Source organism: Muscardinus avellanarius (assembly GCF_963383645.1).
Source record: "Muscardinus avellanarius genome assembly, chromosome: 13".
Lineage (NCBI taxonomy): Eukaryota > Metazoa > Chordata > Mammalia > Rodentia > Gliridae > Muscardinus > Muscardinus avellanarius.
The window spans coordinates 74474195-74499154 of record NC_137799.1 but is presented as its reverse complement, the minus strand read 5'-3'; the positions used below and the strand labels follow the sequence as shown (position 1 = coordinate 74499154).

Sequence of the window (24960 nt, the reverse complement as noted above, 5' to 3'; positions counted from 1 at the left end):
ACCAGAGTGGGAGGAGAGGACACCAAGCACAATCTAAATGTATACCATTTTCAGTATGTTCCACATATAAATAAAATAAAATATGAAAGAAAAAAGCATTCCTCAAAAGAATTTACTTTGGCATAAAAATTAGAAACAAATGAACACAACTCCGCAGTAAATGCAAACAACTGTCATGGCATGCTGCTCTATTAATGTAGAAACAAGCAATGTGAAAATGTTGGAATCAATGCCAAAGGTATTAAAAGCATGATAAATAATATACTGGCTAATTTATGTGACCTGAGAATACGTCTTACATTCTTGACATTTATTATACTTAGTTCTTTGAATTTTATAAGTTTTTAATTAGGCATCTTGCAACTTCCTTTTATTCAAAGATAGAGCCAAGGCTGATATAAATAAGGACCCAGGCTTGAAAGCTCATTCATTCATTCAGTCATTGATCGATTGATTGTGGTACTGGGGATTGAAGACAGAGGCATTCTACCTCTGAGCTGCACCCCTAGCTCTATTTTTATTTTTTAATTTTGATACAGGATCTCACTAAAAGACAGAGGGCCTCACTACGTTGCCAAGGCTACCCTTGAACCTGCAATCCTGATCCTTCTATCTCAGCTTCCTAAGTACTGAAATTAAAGGTGTGCACAACCACACCTGGCTATTTTTTTAAATGTCCTTTTACTGGTGCATTGTTGTCTCACATCATAATCATAATGGATTTCAGGTGACAGTGACATACGTGCCCTCAGCACCTGGTTAACTTTCCCTCAGCGTCCTCCCTACTTCCTCCCTCTCCCCATATACGATTTTGAGATTGACACTGATCATTTCACACATGTACATAACATCGATGAAAGTGTTTTCTTCATTAATTCTCTCTCCCATTCCCATCCTCCTCCAGACCTCCTCCATCACTGCACTAGGGTTCCTGCTCCTTTATCTGAAGTCCCTCTGGTATTCCAATTACTCCTTAGCTTCCACATATGAGAGAACACATATAATTCTTTTCTTTTTGTGACTGGCTGATCTTACTTAACATAATGTTCTCCAAGTCTATCCATTTTCCTGAAAATGATATAATTGTGTTTACCTTTATTACTGAGTAGAATTTCATTGTATGTATGTATATATATATATATATATATAGTCATAAATGTCTATCATAATATGTCATAAATGTCTATCATAATTTTGTAATCCATTCATCTATTGATGGACATCTAGACTGGATCCATGGTGAACTGTGCTATCATAAACATGTGTATGCATTCATCACTATAACATTCTGACTGCCGGGCGTGGTGGCGCACGCTTGTAATCCCCGCGCTTAGGAGGCAGAGACAAGAGGATCGCGCAGGTTCGAAGCCAGCCGCACGCGCTAGCTTAGGAGACCCTGTTTCCAAATAAAAATGTAAAGATGGGTCTGGGAGTGTAGCCCGGAGGTAGAAGGGCTTCCAGGAACCCCAGTACCACCCCCCCTTCCCCCAAAAAACATTCTGACTTCAATTCCTTTGGAAAGATTCCCAGGAGTGGTATAGCTGGATTGTATGGTGGTTCTATTCCCAGTTTATGAGGAACCTCAACACCAATCTTCACAGTGGCTACATTAATTTGCAGTCCTACCAATAGTGTTCCATTTTTCCCATGTCTTCACCAGCATTTACTGTTGTTTGTATTCTTGGTGATGGCTGGAATGCATATTTAAATAATGTATTTGTTTCTTTATGATTTTTCTGATTATAAACAATATGTTTATTACATTGAAAATTCTAAAAATATAAAGAAAATCACCTAGAATCCCAACATTCAAAGGCCAACTTTAAGCTGGGCGTGGTGGCACACAACTGTAATTCCTGTACTTGTGAGGCTAAAACAGGAGGATCACAGGTTCAAGGACAGCCTCAGCAAGTAGTGGAACTTGCATCAACCTAGGGAGACCCTATTTCCAAATAAATGAAATCGAGTTGGGGGTATAGCTTAAAGTTAGAATACCTCTGGGTTCAATTCCCAGTACACACACACACACACACACACACACACACACACACACATACACACGACAACTTTACTAGCATTTTGGTAGCTTCTCTAGTTTTAAAATTTTCTCCATATTTTCACATAGTTTAGATAACTATAGACATAACTTAATATCTTAATTTTAACCTTAGTGAAGACTTATTAAGACACTAAGAATTGCTAATGAACATTATAAAGGTTGTACAGTACCTCTTCATGTGATCACAACATATTTAATTAACATGATTTTTAATACTAAAGAGTTAAAATACTTCTCAACTTTTGCCATTATAAACAACTCAGCAATAACATGCTTATTTGTTTTATCCCTAGTTTGAATTATTTTTCATTGGGGCACTTTCCTAGAAGGAGAGAGAATTATTAGTTAAATGGTATCTTAATACCTATTTCCAAATTTCTTCCCAGGAGGATTAAAACAATTTACGAACTTTGCAGCAACAGAAAAAAGTACCCATCCCACCCTGTCTTTACCTCACTGATGATTATTATCTTTAAAAATATTGCCAATTTTAGCCGGGCGTGGTAGCGCACGCTTGTAATCCCCGTACTTGGGAGGCAGAGACAGGAGGAGCGTGCTGGTTTGGAGCCAGCTTTGCTGGCTTAAAAGACCCTGTTTTCAAATTTACAAAGTATAAAATAGGTCTGGGAGTGTAGCCCGGAGGTAGAAGGGTTTCCAGGAACCCCAGTACCACCAATAATAATAATATATATATATATATATATATATATATATATATATATATATATATACACACACACACATATATATATGTATATATATATATATATATCCAATTTTAATAGCAAAAAAATCTTACCTCTTTAACATATCCTTTATCATTTGCAAATTGGGTCTTTGATGTATACTTATTAGTCCATTGTATTTCCTATTTTGTAAATTGCCTATATATGTCCTTAGCTCATTTCTCACAGCTCTAACATTTTTCCTGCCAATAAGTATGAGTTCTGTATGTTATTTCAACCAGCATGCTATCATATTTGCTGTTTTTATGGCTTAAATGTTATTTTAATAATAAATATTAATAAGAATATAATAAAAATGGTATCATAAATACTTTACTTCTCTAAATTTGTAATGGTGCCTTTTAAGATTTTTCATTTACATCTATTTTTTCAAATGATTTTTAAAATTTTAAATTCTATCTCTGAGCTACACCCTCAGCCAATTTTTTGTTCCTTATTTTGAAAACCTCTCACTTAGTTGCAGAGGGCCTCACTAAGTAGCTGAGGCTGGCTGCGAACCTGCGATCCTCCTGTCTTAGCCTCCCAAACCCTGGTATTACAAGCGTGCAGCACCATGCCCAGCTGAAGCAGTCTTCTTAAAGTGAGGTTGCCACTAGCAAAGGGTCTACCAACTGCCATATTCTACCAATCAAAACAATCACCTGCCAGCCCAGATTCAAGAGCTGGGGGAATGATCACCTCTTCCTGGGGAAGCAGCCTGTGCAAAAAGGAAGGCCCACCATCTCTACAGAGAAACTACCACATCTTCTTTGACTAATCTTGGCAAAATTTCCCTCACAGAAATATTTTAAATTTGTGTTACTATAACATTTTTCTTTTTCTCCTTTATAATATACTAACTGGTTCATTTTGGCATGAAGGAAAACTATTATTTATTCTAATTACAACTCATTTTTAATATATTGTTTCTCCTATGTAGATAATCATACTATCTGAAGATAACAATGACTTATTTTCATTTGCTTTATCAATACTTAAGTCTTTTATTTCTATTTCATGTTTATTATACTAGTTAAAACTTTCAAGGCAAAGCTAATAGGAAGTATCTTTGTTATATTTCTGTTGCATAATTTTTTTTTAAGTGGTGGTAGTGGTGCTAGGGATCAACCGTCATGCATGGTAGGCAAAAATCTTACCATTGAATATATCCTCAGCCCTATTGCACAATTCTTAAAATACAAATATATTCAAGCGATAAGCTAGATTTTTAAAAAATCAACATATACTGTCCCCAGAGCTAAATTAAGCCACACATTAATGTGTCCATATATTACAAATGAAAAGTAGATTCTTACTCCAGATAAATTAAGTTCAGGTTGGGGAACAATAAGACAAGGAAGAAAGTAACTAATAGCCAGGCGTGGTGGCGCACGCTTATAATTCCAGCATTCAGGAGGCTGACACAGGAGGATCGCGGTTCACAGACAGCCTCAGCTACTTAGTGAGGCGCTCTGCAACTTAGTGAGACCCTTTTTCAAAATAAAGAATAAAAAATAGGGCAGGGGGTGTAGCTCGGAGGTCAAATGCCCCTGGGTTCCATCCCCAGACAGACTCACACACACACACAAAAAAGAAAGTAACTAATATGTTTTGAACACTGCAATATTTTCTTTCTAAAATAAATAATAACTATAAAACATTCTATTGACTTTACCAAACAGCCAATCTTTTTAAATAAATATAAAATATTATAAATCTCAGCAATTTCTCCTTTCTTCCTAATTGACTATTTACATTAGATGTAATTAGTCATTTAAACTACATAAATAAGCATTAGAATGTGACTTTTATACTTACACAAGGTGAATAATCATATTGTGGAACATAATCTTCAGCATATGTTGTCAGTGTATACCTAAGAGAGATAAGTCAGTATCTGAGAAAACCATAACCACAAAAGAAAAATATCTTAAGTCTTTAGGGGAATAAACTTTACTTGGCCCTAATAAAGTGTTTAAACCCCACAACTGTCCCAGGCCCTAATTATAAATCACGTAGCATCAGCAGGTTCCCTCCAGGTGATTCTGATGCACTTCAGAGTGTGAGTACTGAGAACCAAAAAAAAAAAAAAAAAAAAAAAAAAAAAAATTGGAAGTATACTTTAAAACCAATAAACGGGATTTGAAAAGAGTGACTACTCTAAAAACAAAAGGAAAAAATAAAAAAGGAAAATGATTCCTGCTCATAGGACAAATTATAATTATAAAAATAAAATTATGAGATCTTTACCTACTTTGAACAAGTCACCAAGAAGATTTATAACAATTCAAAGTCAATAAACAATATGTAGAACATATAGACTGGAAAAGGACAGAATCCCAAAGATAAAATGACAGATTCACGGTCACAGTGAAAGACTGTAACATACTCCTCAGCCCTTTGGATCCTTAAGTCCAAATCTCAACATATACCCTTCAAAATTGTACAGACCAACAACAAAGGAAATTAAATCACACACCCATATGTACAGCATGATGGAAGATGCAGAATTCTACTGTTAAATAAAATTTATAGGAGGCTACTGGTTTGGACAGAGATCCTGCAATAAGCCTAACAGAACAAACTCAAATGGAATGATTCCAGCTGAGGTTCTATGCCACCAAGCAAAATTAAGGACCTTCCAAGCAATCAGCAGAAAGAGAGGAAGAACAGCCAAATCACCCAACAAGCCAGTCTCAAACCAGCAAAGGCTGTACTTCCACATAGAAGACAGAAGAAATGATAAGGAAAACAACTTTGAAGAAATCAACCCACTTTTCGCTCCCTATTTCTGATTTTCTCAAGTCTCCTCTGTCTGTAAAACCAGCCTCCTCTGCTTAGCTCATCTGAATACTCTTTATAGTGTGAGGGGTTGCCTGATTCTAGAATGGCAAGTAAAAGCCAATTGAGATCTTTAAACTTGTTGTAATTTTGTCTTTTGACACTGCAAGTTTCAATCTGCATATCGATAAGCAGAACAATCCAGTCTGTAGAGCCAAGTCAAAAGAGGTACTGGAACAGACTCCAGCGGAGATGGCATGGGGGAGCAGAGAGATTAGCAGCAGGGCCCTGGGATGTGTGAAGCAAGCCCTGGAAAACACATCACCTCCAGAAAGAGAGCATCCTTCCCTTTTGGGGGAGAGCAGAGATGCTGAGAATAGGTCTGAGATTGGAGGATCTGAACGGTAGTTTTTCAAGTATGAAGGACCTGGCTCTCCGGGAAAGCTCTGCTTGTCAGGGGGGTAGGAAGGTGGGGGGACTGGGAAAGAGAGAAAATCAAATGCCAGAAATTAAAGAGCATGGAATTATAAGATGGTACCACAGTATCAGAATGACCTCCCTCTATCCCACACCTTTTCCTCCACCCAGGAAAGCGTCATTAATTAAATAACTTTAATTCAGTGTTCTAACAGAAGAGGGCACTCTTGAACTGAAACACTGAGTAAACTGCCCAGACTTCTCATTTTTCCCTGGGTAAAATTACCTATGATTGATGCTGGTGCAGGAAAATCCAATATATTTTAAGTGAGCAGAAAAAGATAACATTACTAATGAGAAGAACACAATAAATGAGAATCAAAACTGAGTTCATGAAAATCCTCCCTAGAAACATTCCCAACCAGTGAACAAAAGCTCCTCATCTACCTTTCTATTTAAAGATGGACTGCAGGTCCTAGAAAATCAAATAAAATTAAATTAAAATAAAACAAAAATATAAATGTAATAATTGGAATGGATGAAACAAAAATTTTCATCCTATTGTCGCTACATTTAGAAGGCCAAGAAAATCTATAAATTATAACAAGTTTCAACAAGGTGGTTGAATACAAGATTATTATACAAAGTTGTACACTCACATACAAACAATAAGAGATTAGAAATCATAAAGTGGGGGTATATTCATTCGAGTCACCCCTCCATGCCACTCTGGCATGGGACTGTATTTCTATTTTCTGTATTTCTATCTTTTTCCTCTTTATCTGTTTTTCTGTGTTTTTCTGTTTTTTTTTTTGTTTTGTTTTGTTTTTGTTTTTTTGTTTCTTTGGGGAGTTTTTAGGAAATTATTCCCAGGGGTCTAACAAAGATCCCTGGGTACAGTTTCCCAATCCGTAACATATTTGGCGCCCACGCGGGGCTGACTTTGTTTTGGGTCATCCCACTATGTCACTGTGGCGTATTCTAAGCTCTAGTTTTCCCTCTTTCTAAGGGTGCCAAACCGTATCATATTTGGCGCCTAACATCTTGTGGCAACGTGGGGCACATGGCTCTGTATTTTTCACGGGACTTTTTGGCCAGTGGGTCGGTGGGTAGCAGTAGTTTTAGCTCCAGCTAGTGAGCTGTTGAGCTTTAAAACAACTATAGAGCAGCCTTTGCATCACGGCATCTCTGAAAGTGACTTCCAGGGCATCTCGCTGGTGGTCCTAGTACCACTGCACCCCAAAAGGTATGTACCTTCCTAGAGCAATAAGGAGTTGCCCCAGAATGACCGTGATCGTCCGGCATCTGGGAGGCAATTCTGGTTCGTGGGAAACCCCCAGCCAAGGAATTATCCTGCGGTCGAATCCCCTCCAGAAAGAAACTAAATAGTGTAGGCTTGATAGGCCCAATGAGTGCCCATCCACTATGCCCACATCACAGATAGGACACTTTTTAAATCCCTATACAAGGTTAAATCTAAGAGAAATGCCCATGGCCCACCTCCAGAAAAATTCCCAAATAGGAGACGACAGCCAGCACCCATTTCTAAATAGCAGTGAGTTTTTTTCCCGGGCAATGGGAAACAGGTTCTAAGGAAATAAGCTAAAGGAGGGTAAATGGACAGAGAAAGCTCCCCAAACTGGAGACACAAGCCAGCAAATGGTAGTAAGTTTTTTTCGGTGGCTATAAACAGGTTCTAGGGAAATAAGGTAGTTTGTTTTTAGCAGCAGGGTCTAGGAAGCGTGGCCATTATCAACTGCGGCCACATGCACCCTGTTGGTCACTATGGCAGGTCATAGTCATTGTCCCCAGCAATTAGTGGAAGCCATAATGGGTAAGCTTTTCCAAGAGCTCAAAAAGAAAAAGAAAAAAAAAACCCTAGTAAAAGTTTCAGCCAGGCAGGTCTGCTAGGTGAAGGCCACACCTGGCAGACATTGTCTGACATTCAACAGGCAGTTAAAGCTCAATTTGCATTTAAAAAGGCCCTCAGAGGAGGTATCTCAGGGAAAGGCCACACCTGGCTGCTGGCGGCTTGGGATTCTTAGGCCTTCTAGGAAGTGAAATAGTCACAAGGAAGCAAATTAATAAGACCTTTTTTTTTTCTAAATGGCAATCTTTTCAGTTAGAAAACCTCATTGAGACACGGGAAAGGCACTGTGAATGTCAGATGGCAAAGCAGGAGGGAGGTGGCTTTTAACTCCATGTTTGCCCCGGTGCTCTGGTGGACAGTACAGCCACAGTACTGCTCCATGAGGTCCCAGCTAGATGCCCCCAGCTGGACCACTGGCTTTAGGAGTACAGGGAATTTCATCCGGACAGAGGGCCATGCAGCTCAATCGGACAGGGGAATATGGAGCAAGGGGAAAGGGTGACAAAGCCCCTTCCCATTTAATACCCTCCCGGTGGGCAGCAAACTGGTGGGAAATGAGGCCACCCTCAAGGCCCACAAACACACAGGGCACAGGGACAGGAGGAAGACCTTCTGAGCACAGAATACCTCTCTCTGTCTTAAGATGAGATTCCAGCAATATCCTAAATGCTAGGTAATTCATTGGGTTTTTTTGAGTGGGAAGCTCTGGGGAGGTGGAGGCGACCTTGCCCAGACAGGCCACTAAAACCACACCCTATCTCTCTCAAGGGGGATCCCAGCAATCCAAAGTAAGTGCCGGATCTCTACTCGCATATGTTCTCCAAAGCGGGGCGGGGGGGGGGGGGTGGATCCCAAACGCTAAAGAAAGATCTCATGTTTTTTTTCTGCATCCAAGTATGGCCACAGTATGTGCTGGGGGACAGAGACATGTGGCCCCATCAGGGAGGTTTAAATTATAACACTATTTGGCAACTAGGTCTATTTGGTAAAAAGGAGGAAAGATATATGGAAGCAGCTTATCTTCAGCTGTTCTTTAATTTCAGAGACCACCCAGATTTCTTTCATGATTGCAGGATTGAGACAATTGTGGCAGCCTTGGCTACAGTAATGTGGGGAGGGAGAGTTTAAAGTTCAATCTGTCCATATGCAGTTCTTTCTTAAGGGTTGAGTGTAAGGCTACATCATCAACTCAAACAATAGGTGTTGGCATTCTTAAATCTTTACCCGTGTAGGGGTGCTGGAAAGCAGGCTGGAAGAAGCCCCCCCACCCAACATGAGAAGTTAACTAGAGAAGTCTTCTCCCATATTAGGATTAGAAATAAGATATTAGAATATAGAGTTAAGATATAGAAGTAAGGTAGGATTAGAAACAGAATGAAGATCCATAAGCCCAGCTGCCCAGGTTGCAGGATTCAAGGACCAGGGCAGGGGACCCACCAAGTCAAAGCCTCTAATCTCCAGATTGCCGGCCAAGGTCTTTGAACATGGGCCCCATCCCCATATCTCTGAGCCAGATCATCAAACAAGGCCATGCTAATCTGCTTTCCAGGCAGAGTCCTCAGCGCAGAGATAAGCCTGGCCCAGCCAAGGTGGGTGGGAAAGGCAGCCCTAGGGAATGAACACATACCATAAGGGAGATAAGCAGTCTTTAGCAGGCTCTGACCTGTGTGGATGCATGTTTTAAAATTATTGGTTGTACTTGTTTGTCCTTGTATCTGATTGGTTGTATTCTAAGGTTGGCAGGCTCAGACTTTTGGCGGGCTCTGACGTTGTAACCACTCCCTCCTGGGGCTATAAATCCAGGCTGTGGAGTGAGCCCGGGGTCGAAATTCGACCCCTGGCTAGCCGGGACAGAGATGCAGCACAATAAACCTTGCTTGCATTTTACATCTCTTGTGAGTCCTTCGATATTTGGGTTGGTGGGCGATTCTCGGACCCTTCACCCAATAGAATGGGAGGACATCCTCAGACAAAGAATAATACTGCAGGCTGCCAATTTGGTTTAACAAGGACTTGAAAAGGGAAAGACAGATGGACAAAAGCCATAAAAGAATTCTGGCCAAACACAGAAGCCTAGGCTCAAGTCTATTTAAGGGTGAAAAGCAAGGGCATTTCTGGAGGAAATGCTTTCAACCAGGAGGCCAAAAAAGGGCCCTCCGAGGCCTGGCTCATGGTGCAAAGGGGGACCATTAAATGGCTGAGCATTCCCAGTTCTGGAGGGAATTGGGGTCCCCAGACCTACATTCCCAGTGAGTCCTCCCAACTACCACCACCTGAGTTGACTAAAAGAGCCTTAGGCGATCTCAGTGAGATCTCCAAGGCCAGATCTAAGGCAGTGTCCTTCTTTCCCGGCCCAAGGTCCAAAAGCTTAGTCAGGGTGGGAGGGGGGGGCTTATCAGGCCAGCCCTGAACCATCTCTTTACTCAAGATTCAGCCTGCTGCATCCAGGATGACCTTCTGTTCTCCCATTCTTAGCCATATCAGAGATTTCAGCTCCTTTGCTAACAAGGAGAAATGTCAGTAAACAAAAGTTTTTTTTGTTGTTGTTGTTGTTGTTGTTTCCTTTTGCTGGCTACACTAAAGTTATTGCTCAAAGATTTTTTTTTTTAATCTCAATCAGTCTTAGCAAAACTGGCAACTTCAGAAAATTTGTCCAATTAGACTCCTGAAATGTGATTAAATACAATATACATTGCTTTTAAAGTTATTTTTCCTTTGACAAAATCAATGTTTTAAGACACTAGGGATGCTTTCATGATGTCGTGGATTTCCGTGGTAATTTATGATACAGTTTTTAAGGTGTGTGGTCAAATAAGATATGCATTGTCTTTAATATTATTCCTTTTGCAAAATTAAGGTTTTAAGGTGCTAGTGGTATTTATCTAATGTCTTAATTTTCCATGTAATTTATAGTTCATTTATTAAGTTAAGAAAATGCTAAATGCAATGCTTTAAAATGCTCTTAACTTCATAAGGTTTAAAGTAACACTTAAGTCTTTTAAATGGGTTTTTTTAAATTGCTGGTGTATGAACAACATTATTAAATGGTATGCTTTTTTGGGGGGTTGCTTGTATGTAACAACAGACAGATGTAGAGAGTCTATAGATGTATTTCTTTATATTTTGATAAATACAGAGAAAGGAAATTTTGTGAGACTAAGAAAGCATGTTATAAGGTTTATCCTAAGATTGCCCCAAATGGGAAATAAAGGACTAGGATAGAAAAATCAGAGGGTAGCCAGGCATGGTGGTGCATGCTTGTAATCCCCACGCTTGGGAGGCAGAGACAGGAGGATCGCGCAGGTTCGAAGCCAGCTGCTTCAGGCTTAGGAGACCCTGTTTCCAAAAAATAAAATAGGTCTGGGAGTATAGCCCAGAGGTAGAAGGGCTTCCAGGAACACCAGTACCACCAAAAAGAAAGAAAGAAAGAAAAATCAGAGGGCTAAAGTAAGTTTTATCCTAAGATTGTCCCAAATGGGAAAGAAAGGACCAGGATAGAAAAATCAAGAGGGTTAAAGCAAGTTGCAGAGTGTTTGTGGTAAGTTGCAGAGTTTTTGTGGTATGTTTTGTTTGCATATGTGATGAAGATGGATTATTAAAAGGGTGTAGGTTTCTAATAAGCCTACTGCTTGTGTATTCCCAAGAAAAAAAAAGTGCTAGAGTTCAGCAGCAGGGGTGTACTATGAAAGACTATCGGATTACTTTTGGCAATGAAATCGGGAGACCCCAAAGTCTGTAATTCTTTAAAACTGGCTTCAAGATTGTTTACCGGAAAAAAACAAAAAAGTTACAGTAGACTAAATCGTATCATACAGGGATTTCAAATTTTCTTTAGAAATTAATTCCAAAAGCTTGTTAAGTCTACCAGGCTACAATCTGGAGACACGTCCAGGTGAAGATTGGCAGCTTGGTTTCACTCATGCCAAGGGAAACTTTCAGGTCTTTTCTTACTGGGACATAGTCCTAGATAACAATGTTACCCTATTGTCAGCTACAGCAAGTTTTAAGTAAACTTCAAACAGTGCCAGAGGAAAAGGGTAAATTCTGTTTTGTCCAGGTGACCTGGTGCTCATCAAATCATCTAAAATCTTTATTCCAAAGCCTATTTCAGGTCTCCACAGTACTAATTTCTAAATTCACATGGTGCAAAATAAACTTAATACATCCCACTTTTATATGTTTAAGCTTAAGTCAGCAAAACAAGTTTTAATTTCTCATTTAAGTGCTATGTTTGGGTTTTCATAGTTAACCTGTATTGTGAGTATTGTCTCATAAGGTTAAAGCTTTCCGACAGATAGAACCTGACAGACATCTATCGAGGCCCTTTGGATTGTCATAGATGCACACAGCATGGATCCATTTGATTCCCACATGCCAACTAGATGCATGAATGTTACCCTAAAGCTGGGGCCCCCCAACTTCGCCCCCGTACAGCTTGAAGCAGTTTATGACCGACTTGACGTCCTTATTCCTTTGCTGAGGGGTACATTCATGCAATAGAAATGGGGGGAAATTTAATGGAATTGAGTTCATGTTAAATGTTTGTAAAATTGTAAATGTCAAAATGTATTTTCTGTATCTACCTTTGGCCTGACAGGTGTCAGAAAGTTACTAGACAAAGGGGGGAATGTACCAGTATTGAGAATGGCCTAGGAAGATTTGAGAAAGCTATGATTATTAATATATTTCAAAAATTGGGTGAGGGGCAAATCTGTGCAAGGACTTGGTTTCTGCCTAAAAGCAGGCAACTATTCCAATGTAAATTACCTAGCTAAAAGTAATTAACAAGTCAATAGGAGAGGAGAATTAGGCCTTTCTCTATCTAAAGACAGATCTACACGATAATCTAGGGAGGATGGAGCAGGGTTTGACCTTCATCCTTCATGAAAGGAGACACCTCGCCACACCTTTCTGGGGGAGGTACCTTAAAGGGTAAGGGAAGGTACCTTACAGGGACGTTCACTACGACAGAATTACGTAAACAAGATGGAGGTCGTGGGTACAAAAAGTCCGATCCACGTGTGATCCCTTTGGTGTATTCATTTGAGTCACCCCTCCATGCCAGTCTGGTATGGAGCTGTATTTCTATTTTCTGTATTTCTATCTTTCTAATAAACTTCTTTAAATCTTCAGGAAAAAAAAAGAAATCATATAGTGGGAAAATCCCATTTATAATTGTAAAAAAAAAATCTCCAAGTTTCTTATATGAATATGTGTAACAGAAAATATATGAGACACTTATGGAGAAAGTTTATAAAAATCTTTAAAGAACATGAAATAACTCCTTAATTTATAGATGAGATGGCTCAATATGATGATTCCAGTAATTCCATCTTACAGATCTAAAGCACTGCTGACCCAGCACAAACTAGGTGTTTCATGGAACTTGATACTTGATAAACAAGTCCTAATAGTCATATGATTCTAAAAAATGCCAAGGAGAATCAGGATGACTTTGAAAAAGAATAAGATGATTAAATTCACTCTGCTAAATGTCAAGGCTTAATTTAACACTGTAGTAACTAATATAATATTGCATCAGTGCAGGAATATACAACTAGACCTGATAGAAGGGAATACAGAGCTCTAGAGCTCAGAAATGGATCTGCTTAAATGTGTGAATTTGGCATATGATGGAAATGGCTTTGTGAATTAGTGAGCAGGTAGGTCAATTGTTGGACTGACTTGTCTTATTAAAATGTTACATGCAAGCCAGGCACGGTGGCACACGATTGTAATCCCAGTACTTGGGAGGCTGAGACAGGAGGATCTGGGTTCACAGCCAGCTTCAGCTACTTAGTGAGGCCCTTTGCAACTCAGTGAGACCTTGCATCAAAATAAAGAATAACAAAAAAAGGGCTGGGATGTAGCTCAAAGGTAGAATGCCCCTGGCTTCCATTTCCAGCACCGCAAAAGAAGTTACATGCATAATCATATATGTTATATATGTCACATATACATATAAGTGTGTATATATGTCCCTATATGTGACTTCTAAAAGGTTTATAGTTTGACATTATACATGTAAGTCTTGATTAAAGTATACTCTAAAACTTCTGTTGATCACAACATACCAAATATAAAGTTTCAAGAAAAGTTGTAGCTTTGGAAGACATTTGTTATAAATTAAACCAAAATAGAAGACTCAGAATAAATTTTAAAACACAAATCAATGAGACAAAATCTCAATGAAAATGGACAAAGGTTATTAGCAGTCAATTCACAGAAGAAACTAGCATGGTTAATTAACACTTGAAAGTAATTTCAGTTTTAAAATTAGGTATAAATTCAGTAATTGGTGAAATTCAAAGTAAATCAACAATAAAATGCCAGTCCACATCCATTAGGTCGGTAATTAAAATTCCTTATAGCATTTATGATGATACTAAATAATGAGTATATCCATACACTATAGCAATATCTTTTTTTTAATTTACTTTTATTGGTGCATTGGAATACAAGTCTTGAGAGGATATACAAGCACATATCATCCAATTAGTCCTCATCCAGCCCCCATCCCATTCCCTCTCCCTCCCTCGATCCCATGCTTGTTTGGTGATTAACTTTGATACATTTATGTATGTACCTCCTGCATTTTAAAGAGGCTCCATCCTCCCCTATTCCATACCCTCTGATTGGTCACCTTAGTTGCTTCACTATAGGGCCCTTTCTATAGCTCAACCTCTTTCTGTTGCCCCTTTTCCTCCTAGTTATTGCTGATTAGGGGAAACATCTGTTTTGTTTTGTTTGGTTTTTTCCTGCGATATTTCTCTGTGCATGCCGTGTTGCAAGTACCGATCCCACTCTCGACAGCCCCAGTAGTGGCCTGGCTACCTGGTGGACTAATCCAGACCTCGCTGGCTCAAGCAGCAGCCTTGCCTCATGGGAGGCCCTGATTCTGGCCTTGCTGGCCTCCACATCGGCCCAACCCCTCAGCTGGCTCAGATCCCGGCTTCGTTGGCCCCAGCACCAGCCTAGCCTCAAGGCAGGCTCCGCCCCAGCCTCACTGACCCTGGCACCAGCCTAACCCCTCAACAGACTCCTTTCCTGGCCTCTGGGCCCCGCCCAACCCCTGCCCAGGACCCAGGGTCTTACGACCAGGCCCGGTTTCTCCAGGGCTCTGGCGTGCTCCACGTGGTCCAGCCCAGGGCCCAGAGTCCTGCGACCCAGGCCCCAGCTGTTCCGGGGTCCGGCATGCCCTGCCCGACCCCTGCCCAGGACCCAGGGTCTGATGACCGGGCCGGTTTCTCCAGGGGTCTGGCGTGCTCTGCACGGGCCGGCCCAGGGCCCAGAGTCCTGCAACCCAGGCCCTGGCTGTTCCCCTATAGCAATATCTTGCAAGGTACACATCACATATCTTATTACCCAGCAACACTACCTACCTAGGGAAGCAGTGTCCTGGCTCTACTCCATTTAGTTCTGGGAGCAGAGCTGGAGCACATACATGTCAGTGCAGCAGCGAGACCCACGGGCAGCCAACAATGACTTCAGGTCATTGCTTGGAAGTACTAGAAGCAGCAAGCCTGTGCCCAGAGGAACTCCTGTTCCTAACCTGAGCTGATAGGTACAAACATCAGTCTCTGTCCACAAGTGGTTAGGGCTCTCCTTTGAGATTTCCCTTTCTCAATAAAAACCAGTGGGAAAGGGTCTGTCACTCTTCTGTGAGAAAAGCCGTGGTAGGCAATGTCCCACTGAAATGGAAAAAACTGTCCTCAGGGGAAGCAAATGGCACTAACTTGGAAGAGAATTGTGGAGGTTTTCTATTCCTGTTTTCAATCAAAACTGAAGCCAGGTTCCACTATAGACTTTACCATAGTTTCATGAAGTAGTCCAGTAGTCTTAATTTTTGCCCAAGATGATTTTAATTGTGTTTCTGTAAGCTACAACTGAAAGACTCATATTACAATCAGGCCATCGGAGTCTAGGGCCATTAATCATTATCATCATATAACCAACTCCCCTGGATCGGATTCCAAATACTGAACTACATTCTGATTATAATCTGGCTTCCCATATGGTTTTTTACAGAAAGAGAATGCTTTTATTAGGCCAACATGACTGTCTGGTGCGCTTGAAATTTTTATTTCTCATTATAAATTAACTAATTAGAATTCTGGCTTTTCTTGTGAGTTTAATGAGTACAAGTCAGTCTCCATGAGTCAGATAAATTCTGAAAGCAGAGATAAAATGATCTTTCTGGAAATGTAAAACTAAAGACCAGATGCTGACAAATTCACTGGGATAATGCCACTCCACACTGTAGGGTTACGTGGAAGGTAGACCGCTGCTTGCACCTAGCACCACCCACGACTTGCCACGTGTGCCCTCTCTGACCTTCAACAGGTGCAAAGTAAAGAACAACTAATGAGGTTTTGTAAGATGAGAAAGGAAAAGAGGTTTGATAAAGAGGTTAACATTAGAGCCGTGGTGTCAGTTAAAATTTCCACACCTGCACTAATGCCAGTGGTAACATGTGTGAATCGGTAGCAAGATGGTATACCCAAGCCCACAGAGTCACAGTTTCCTAAACTTGGAAGAACCTTAAAGGTCAACTGTTTCTTTTCTGTTTTGTCTGGAGGAGGGACAGATATTTTCTCACCCAGCTTCCTGGCAGCCAGAACCAAGGCATGTGAGATACACCCACCGAATGACAAGGTCCCGTATCTAGGCATCTGAATCTGAGTAACTCAAAGAAGAGAAAATTAATTGGAAATTAGTCTCATCACTAGTATCTATAGAAGGCATCCACTAGTAAGACAAGCCTGGCCACAGAGGGCCAAGCAGTCTTCATGTTGTAGTGGAGGAGGGGGAAAGCACATGACTGACCACTCTGGGAAATTCTGTCCCATTTTACCAGCAACTATCATTAAATAAGAAAAGAAATCTTACATTGAGCTGGTATGAATGTCTCTGTCATTTCCTTCTATTTCTACCTACTGAATGAAGTCACACAGATAGAATCTAATAGGTCTTCCACAGCTGCTGAATTCCAGGCCTACTTTTTAGAGATCAACTTCTAAGAAACTTGTGGTAAGAGGTAGAAAAGGGAAAGAATTGGAGGATGACTTGAATCTGCTGTTACTCTTGAAACCAGCCAGGAACTTGCTAAGATCCCTACCATCTTTGTGATCAGTTCTCTGCTCCCATCAGAAATACAGAACTGAAACCCTAAAGTTCTAGTTTCTGCTTACGCTTTAGCACTCATGGAGCCTCAAGAAAGTCCCTTCGACATGCTGCAGCTTGACTCCTTCCACTAGTTATAAAATAGATGAATGGATTAATTAATGAGCCATCAGAGTCCTTGATTATTTCCGTGCTTGGACTTTCTCCTCTACACAATGAAGAACATGCCTGTCCAAATAACTTGGTATGACTGTCAGGAAGAATGAGATAATGGGTAATGGTATAGAAATACTTGAAGGATTTGGAGCACCGTGTGCATTTAAGCATGAAACTCAGGCAATGCAGTAGCATTGAAATGGACTCTGCAGTCAAAGGCAGATCAGTCACAACTGCAGCTCTGGGGCCTACTGGGTAAGGAACTTTTGGAAGGTTACTTTACTCTTGAGTCCTTTTTAGTGCAGTATCTATCTTTAATAGTGAGAACTAAATGAGATAAGGTATGCAAAGCCTTTAGCTTAGTGTCAGACACATAGTAAGTTCTAGTGAAGAAGAGAAAAATATACTGTGATATTAATTAAGCAGTGAAAGGGCATGTTTCTCTTTGTCTTTAAAAAAAGATTATTCAAACCACAGGGTGGAGAAGGGATTAAGAAGAATAAGAATGGAGGTAGAGGAACCAGTTCTGATACTTATATCAGCAACTGGGACTGGATTAGTGATCTCTAGTGCTCCAGTCTCAAGTATCCACTTGTTGACCCAGTGAATCAACAAGATGGGGGCTCAGAATGAACCCATCCCACCCCAGTTACCTAAGCCAGAAGCCTAGGAATCGACTTGGAGTTATTTTAGTCCATAACAATTCAGTCACCAGGTAACTGTCGATTCTTTTTTCATGCACCTAAACTCCGTACCCTTCTCCCCTCTGCACCCTCACTGCTTTAGGTCAGGCCCTTACTATGTCTTGTCCTGAGAAGAGCAAGTGTCCTGACTGCAGTCTCCATTGCCTAGTGCTCTGTTTTGACACAAACCTGACCATTTCTGCCTCGTGCTTGTAACCTTTCATGTCACCAGCATGACCAAATCTAAACTCCTTACCATGACTTTCAGCCCTCACTCGCCTGGCCCCTCCATCTCCATCCAATGGGAGCTGTGGTCACTGCAGATGCTGTGGTCCAGGTGTGCCTGAAGGAGCTGCCACCCTCCCTTCCTTGGTATGTCCTCTCTTCTCTGCCTAGGGTGCCCTTCTCCCCTGTGGCCAACTCCAACTCACATTCAGTGACTCAGCCCAGGTGTCACTTCTACCTGGAAGCCTTTCCTAGCTTCCCAAATCTGAGTTATCCAGTCCCCTCACATCCTATGTCCACCCCTAGCATGCTGTAGCTTATAGGCTGGCCTGTTGAACTTCTATTCTAGCCTCCCTTTACTTTGTCTTTCTCTACCTAGAAGCTGAAAATGATCTTGTAATAATGCCATAGTCTATACAATCGTTGTAGGGTAAAGATGCTGGAGAGGGTTTCATTAGATGTCTTCACTTTCTCACTTCTTTTCTGGAACAGGTAATGTTTTGTGGCATAGCAACCATATTGAGACTGCAAGGATGAAAGCAACTAAGAAGGTATGTAGAGGAGAAAAACAAAAATATCTTGTATCCTTGTGACACTGCTCAGGTGCCATGCCAGTCTTGGACTCTCTGCCCTTGTATTTCATGGCAAGTGACCAAATAAATCCCTTAGTTATTTAAGCTGATACTAGCTAGGTTTTTCTATTACCTTTATCCAAGTGTATTCCTTATTGATACACAAATATCAATTGTTTTTGTTTCACATATTAGACTACAGACCATCTTTTTCCTACACTCCCAATGTCTAACTTTTCCTAGTACATAGAAGACACTCATTAAATGGTTATGTTGAAGGAATTAACTCATTTATATGGAACAAATGTTAATTTCCCAGGCCTAATAATTTTTGGAAGCCATTTGAAAAAATTATATAAAGTTTACATGTTAGGGTCATAATTTAAATACAGCCCCCAGGCTGGAGGGTGGGAGTGAATAGGTGATGCTGCAGATCAAAGGGTACAAAGAATTCATGTAAGCCTGCCGTGAGGCAAGGCCAGTGCTGGGGCCTCCGAGGCTGGGATCAGAGCCTGCTCAGGGGTTAGGCCAGTGCCAGGACCAGCAAGGCCAGGATTGGAGCCTGCTGTGAGGCAATGCCGGTGCCGGGGCCAGTGAGGCCGGGATCAGAGTCTGCCGGGTGGCCAGGCCAGTGCCGGGTCCGTCAAGAGTGGGATCGGAAATTGCAATGCAGCATATACAGAGAAATATCACAGAAAATAAAAAACCAGATGGTTTCCCTAATATGCAAAAACGAGGAAGAAATAGGTAATAGGAGGAGATCTAGTTGAAGAAAGGGCCCTACAGAGGAGCAATTAAGGTGACCAATCAGAGGGGATGGGATGGGGGAGGATGGAATCTCTTTAAAACTCATGATGTACGTAAACAAATGTATCAAAGTTAATCACCAATCAAGCATGGGATCGAGGTTAGGGGGAGGGAATGGGGTGGGGATTGGATAAGAGTTAATTGGATGATGTATACTTGTATATCCTCACAAGTCTTGTATTCCATTGTGATGTATGACTACAATGCACCATATATATATATATATATATATATATATATATATATATATATATATATAGTATCCATGTGGAATAAATAAGTCATTCATTAAACAACCAAACCTGGAATCAAATGAAACATGAATGGCAGCAAAGGTTTCTGTAATTCTGTAATGTTCATATTCCTATAAGACCATGTCTGTGGTTCAGAAATCCATGATATCGTACTATCAGCTAGAACCATTTACATTTATAATTTTAAATTATAAATTTTAAATTACTTAAAATTTATAATTTTAAGTAATTATAAATAATTCTATTTTTGTGACAACTACATGAACTTTCCATATTTTGAAGAGTAAAACAAATAACACTGGGTCACCATTAATATACAGGGTGTAAAAAGAAATGTCATGTCACTGTTTCAAAATAAAATAGGGCTGAGTGTGTAGCTCAGAGGTAGAATGCTCCTGGGTTCAATTCCAAGCACCACAGAAACAAGTGAGTATTATGTATATTTAAGATATGTGGTGTGATATGCAGTGAACTGATTACTACAAATTCATTAAAAGATCCACCTCCCTACATAGTTACTTTTTGTGGTAAGAATACTTGAGGTCTACTCTCTTAACAAATTTCAAGTTATAGTTTCTGTGCTGTACATTAGATCCCCAAGACTTATGATTTTGTATCCTTTGATCGGCATCACCCCATTTACCCCACCCTCAAGCTTGGGGCAACCACTACTCTATACTGTCTGATTCTGTGGATTCAAATTTTTAGATTCCACACATAAATTATACAGTATTTTTCTTTGTGTCTAATTTTCACTTAGCATAATATTCTCCAGGTTCATCCATGTTGTCACAAATATCAGGACTTCTTTTTAAGGCTAAATAATATTTCATTGTATGTGTATATCACAATTTCTTTACCCATCCATTCACTGATGGATATCTGACACTATACCATGGCTATTGTAAATGATGCTGCATTGAAGATGGGAGTTCAAGATACTAATTTCATTTTCATTAAATATATACTCCAAAACAACAGTACTGGATGGGAACACATGGTGGTTCTATTTTTTAGTTATTTGAAGAACTTTCATATTTTTTCTATATAATTTCACTATTTTACATCCTCACCAACAATGTACAGGAGTTCCAATTTCTCCACATCTTGCCAAAGCTTGTTATCTTTTGTCTTGTTGATAATTGCCATCCTAACAGATATGAGATTGATATACCATTGTGTTTTGATTTTTATTCCCTTGACAATCAGTGATAGTGAGTACATTTTCATATAGCTATTTGCCACTTGTATATCTTCTTAAGAAAATTGTCTATTTAGATTCTTTGTGTCTTTGTGTGGTGGAGGCACTGGGGATGGAACCCAAGGGGCATTGTACCTCCGAGCTACACATCCAGTTCTATTTTTTATTCTTTATTTTTTGAAACAGGATCCCACTGAGTTGTAAAGGGCCTCACTAAGTAGCTGAGCCTGTCCATGAACCATGATCCTCCAGTCTCCACCTCCTGAATGCTGGGATTACAAGCTTGAACCACACCTGACCTCTTTGCATCTTTTAAAATCAGGTATAAAGTCGAGCATGGTGGCACATGCTTGTAATCCCAGCATTTGGGAGGCTGAGACCAGAGGATCTTGGTTCATGGACAGCCTCAGCTACTTAGTGAGGCCCTCTGCAACTCAGTGAGACCCTGTTTCAAAATAAAGAATAAAAAATAGGGCAGGGGCTGTAGCTCTGAGGTCAAATGCCCCTGGGTTCCATCCCCAGACCCTCAAAAAAAAAAAAAAAAAGAAAAAAAATCAGGTATAAGTTATATGAGTTTTTACATAATTTGGATGTTAACCCCTTGTTAGATATATAGTTTGGAAATATTTTCTCCCAATCAGTAGGATGACTTTTCTTCTTGTCGATTATTTCCTTTGCTGTACAGAAGCTTTTCTGTTTAATGTAATATGGCTTGTTTATTTTTGTTGCCTGAGCTTTTATGTTCTCTCCCAAAAAAATATTGCTAAGACTAATGTCCAGGAGGTTTCCCCGCTATGTTTTCGTCTAGTAGTTTTATAGTTTGGGAGCTTACATTCAAATCTTTAATCCATTTTGAGTTGGTTACTATATCACGTTGATTTATTAGCTCATTAGTTCCCCAAATTTGAACTCATGAATCTTTGATTAGCAATGATAAAAATTATACTAATATTGGAAGAAGTAATCATATAACCATGACACTTAGAGATATGAAAGTTGTTTTCATTACCTACTGCTGTGACTTAAAAGTAAGTTTAAAACAACTACTGTATTATGATGGATTATTCTGTAGGATGATTGGGCTCAGCCGGGTAACTTTTCTGTTCCATGTGATGTCAGAGCTACTCCAGCAGAGGGCCTTGACTGAGCTGTCCTAATATCCAGGACAGCTGCCTCACAGGCCTGACTGTTTTGTCTACTGTGTGTGAGCTCGGTTGAAACTGTCAAGCACAGGGTCTTGATTCTCCTCCAGGTGACCTCCACCTGCATCTCAGGCTTCTCACAGCCCATCAGCTGGGGTCCAAGAACAAGAAAGTAGAGACTACCAGTTTTCTTAAGGTTTAAACTCAGAAGTAGTCCCAGAACATCACCTCTGCCACATCTTATTGATCACAACCTGTCACAAGGCCAGCCTAGTGCAGAAAGGCAGTCAAATAACCTTTGCCTTTTGATGGGAGGGGCAACATGCATGTGGAGAGTAGGCAGGAACTGTTGGGGCCATCTGTAGAGAACAGCAACCAGAATAGGGACATCATAATTTTGGGGGAGCCTTATGTAGCACATTTGAAAGCACAAAGAAAACTGGTTTGGTTGATAAAACTTGAATAGCTATGTAATGAAGTCAGATTCAGCAAAGACTTACAGGGAATGAAGAATGGCCTGAGTCAGTCATCAAGGTTTTAAATCAAACAGGCATTTTGTCATGCCTTGACATCAATTTTCTCATTTAATTATTTGAGTTAACAGTGCAAAGATGGCAATAGAAGAAGTTATTGTACCAGTCATTAAAACAACCCTGTGCCAAAGCACACAACTCAATTAGGACCTGTGTCACAACCTCAAACATTAACATATGGGAAAGTATCTCACCTACTCAGCCATTTGGCTTCAACAGCCATCGTTTAAGAAGGGATTCCCTACGTAGAAGTCATGCAAAGAGAAATAGCATTAGGGCTGACTCTGAAATCATTTCAGCAAATTTGGCAAGACAGAAAGCCAGCATTACTCAGTATCAGCCAAAGCACCCACTGCAGGAGCCAGGTTGGTGATAAGAGCATAGGTAAGACTCCTGCCTACAGGGGAAATTTTTCTAGGTATGTCTGAAGAGCCAGTAGCCCAAGTTGTTTAAAACATGGAAAAATTGATTCTAGAAATTTCAAGAGGGGTAAAGAAGCTTGTACCATCTTTTCTTTTCTTTTCTTTCTTTCTTTCTTTCTTTCTTTCTTTCTTTCTTTCTTCCTTTCTTTCTTCCTTTCTTTCTTCCTTTCTTTCTCTTTTCAGTACTGGGAATGGAACCCAGGAGCATTCTACCTTTAAGTGACACCCTGAGCCCTATTTTTTTTTTTACTTTTTTTTTTGGATCTCCAAAGATTTTTATATGCCCAATAAACACATGAATATCACTCATCATTATCATAATATAACGAATAATTAAGGAAATACAAAAAAATCTCTAGTGAAAGACTACTTCACATTTGTTAGGATGTCTACTTAAGATGAATTACCTTGCTTCAGCCCTTTACCTTGAGTTTGTTACTATCTTTACTTGTAAAGGGTGTTTCTTGTAAGCATCAGATGATGGATCCTAGTTTTTAATCCATTTTGCCACTTTCTGTCTTTTTATTGGGGAATTGAGGCCATTTACATTCAGTGTGATTATTGAGAGATAACTTTTAATTCCTAACATGTTAAGATTTTATTTCTGTTTGAAATACTGTGTATTCTTCTTTGCTTAGTTGTCTGCTTTTCTGGGTCGCCATCTTCCTGGAAGTCCAAGATTAACATTTGAATCAGTAGGTTGAATAGAGAATTATCATCCTCACCAATGTGGGCAGTCACCATCTAATCTACTAAGGCCCACATAGAATAAAAATGCATAAGAAAGGAAAATTAGCTCCCTCTTCTTGAGCCAGAACATTCATTTTCTCTTGTCTTCAGAGAAACTAGTTCTTGGATCCTTGGACTCTGGGACTCATACCAGTGTGTGGGCCCTTAGCCCAAGTTCTCCTGCCTTTAGAGGTGGACTAGGAATTACATCAACTCCCCTAATTCTTAGACCTTCAAGATTTAGGTTTTCCTGGCTCACAAAAACAGAATTTCATTAGAAATGTATTGTCTTTAGACCTCTGCTTAACTCTGTTTTAGGTAGATGCTCCCCCAAAAGGAAGATGTATAGCTTGAAGACAGAATATGGTGGGACTTCTTGGCCTCCATAATTGTGAGAGTCAATCCCCATAATAAAATATCCTCAGATACACATATGGATGCTGCAGTACTCAGGGCCTGGCATGCTTAAGTGTAGCAATTATTATTTCTATGTTTACACAGGAAACTGATGTTCAGAGAATTAAAACATGTAGTAGAGTTTTCCTAGTTGGCTCATCATTCAAAGAGGCAGCATAAAAGAGTGCCTAAGGCAGGGAGCTTTGGCATTAAACCTTCTCAGTTAAAATCCTGGCTCTATCAAACTGTGAGAATTGAGATACGTGCCTTAACTTCTCTGTGCCTCTGTTTCACCCTCCACAGAATGCAGATAATGGAACCAACTTACAAAGTTTTTGTAGGGAGTAATGAATCAGCACTGGTAAAATACTTGGAGTACTGCCTGCCCCGTGTACATATATGATTTTTATTAATATTACTTTTACAGTTATAAGGTAAACCAACTCAACTCAAGCTTGAAGAAGGAAGGAAAATTTCAGCTCACAAAAACAGAATTTCATCAGAAATGTATTGTCTTTAGACTTCTGCTTGACTCCGTTTTAGATAGATGCTCCCCCGAAAGGAAGATGTATATCAACTAGCATCCTGGAGCAGGAGAGGCATCTCCTCCCCGAGGTCTCTGATTGGCCTGGCCTAACTGATGTGTCCAACACTTGTGCTTGGGAGGTGAGAACAGGGGCTGACTCAGCCGGTCCATCATACAGCCTGGCGAAACTGCAGTGAGTGGAGAGAGGACACATCTCCAAAACAAACCAAAACAAACATCCTAAAACAAAAACCTGGACACATAAAAACGAAAGGCCCTACAACGAATAAGATGCATAATCAGGAGTGGAATTCAGCTCTGTCTCAGCCCCAGAGCATG

General features: G+C 40.1%; 1 protein-coding gene across 1 annotated transcript in view; it reads right to left on the bottom strand.

Moving 5' to 3' along the window:
- The window catches only part of CFAP95 (cilia and flagella associated protein 95), a gene marked incomplete at both ends in the record, with an annotated part of 102438 nt that overhangs the window by 28390 nt on the left and 49088 nt on the right, over positions 1-24960 (bottom strand). Inside the window, one exon of the mRNA XM_080709527.1 lies at positions 4603-4660. Coding sequence (XP_080565653.1) covers positions 4603-4660 — 58 coding nt within the window. The remainder of the gene's footprint in view (positions 1-4602; positions 4661-24960) is intronic.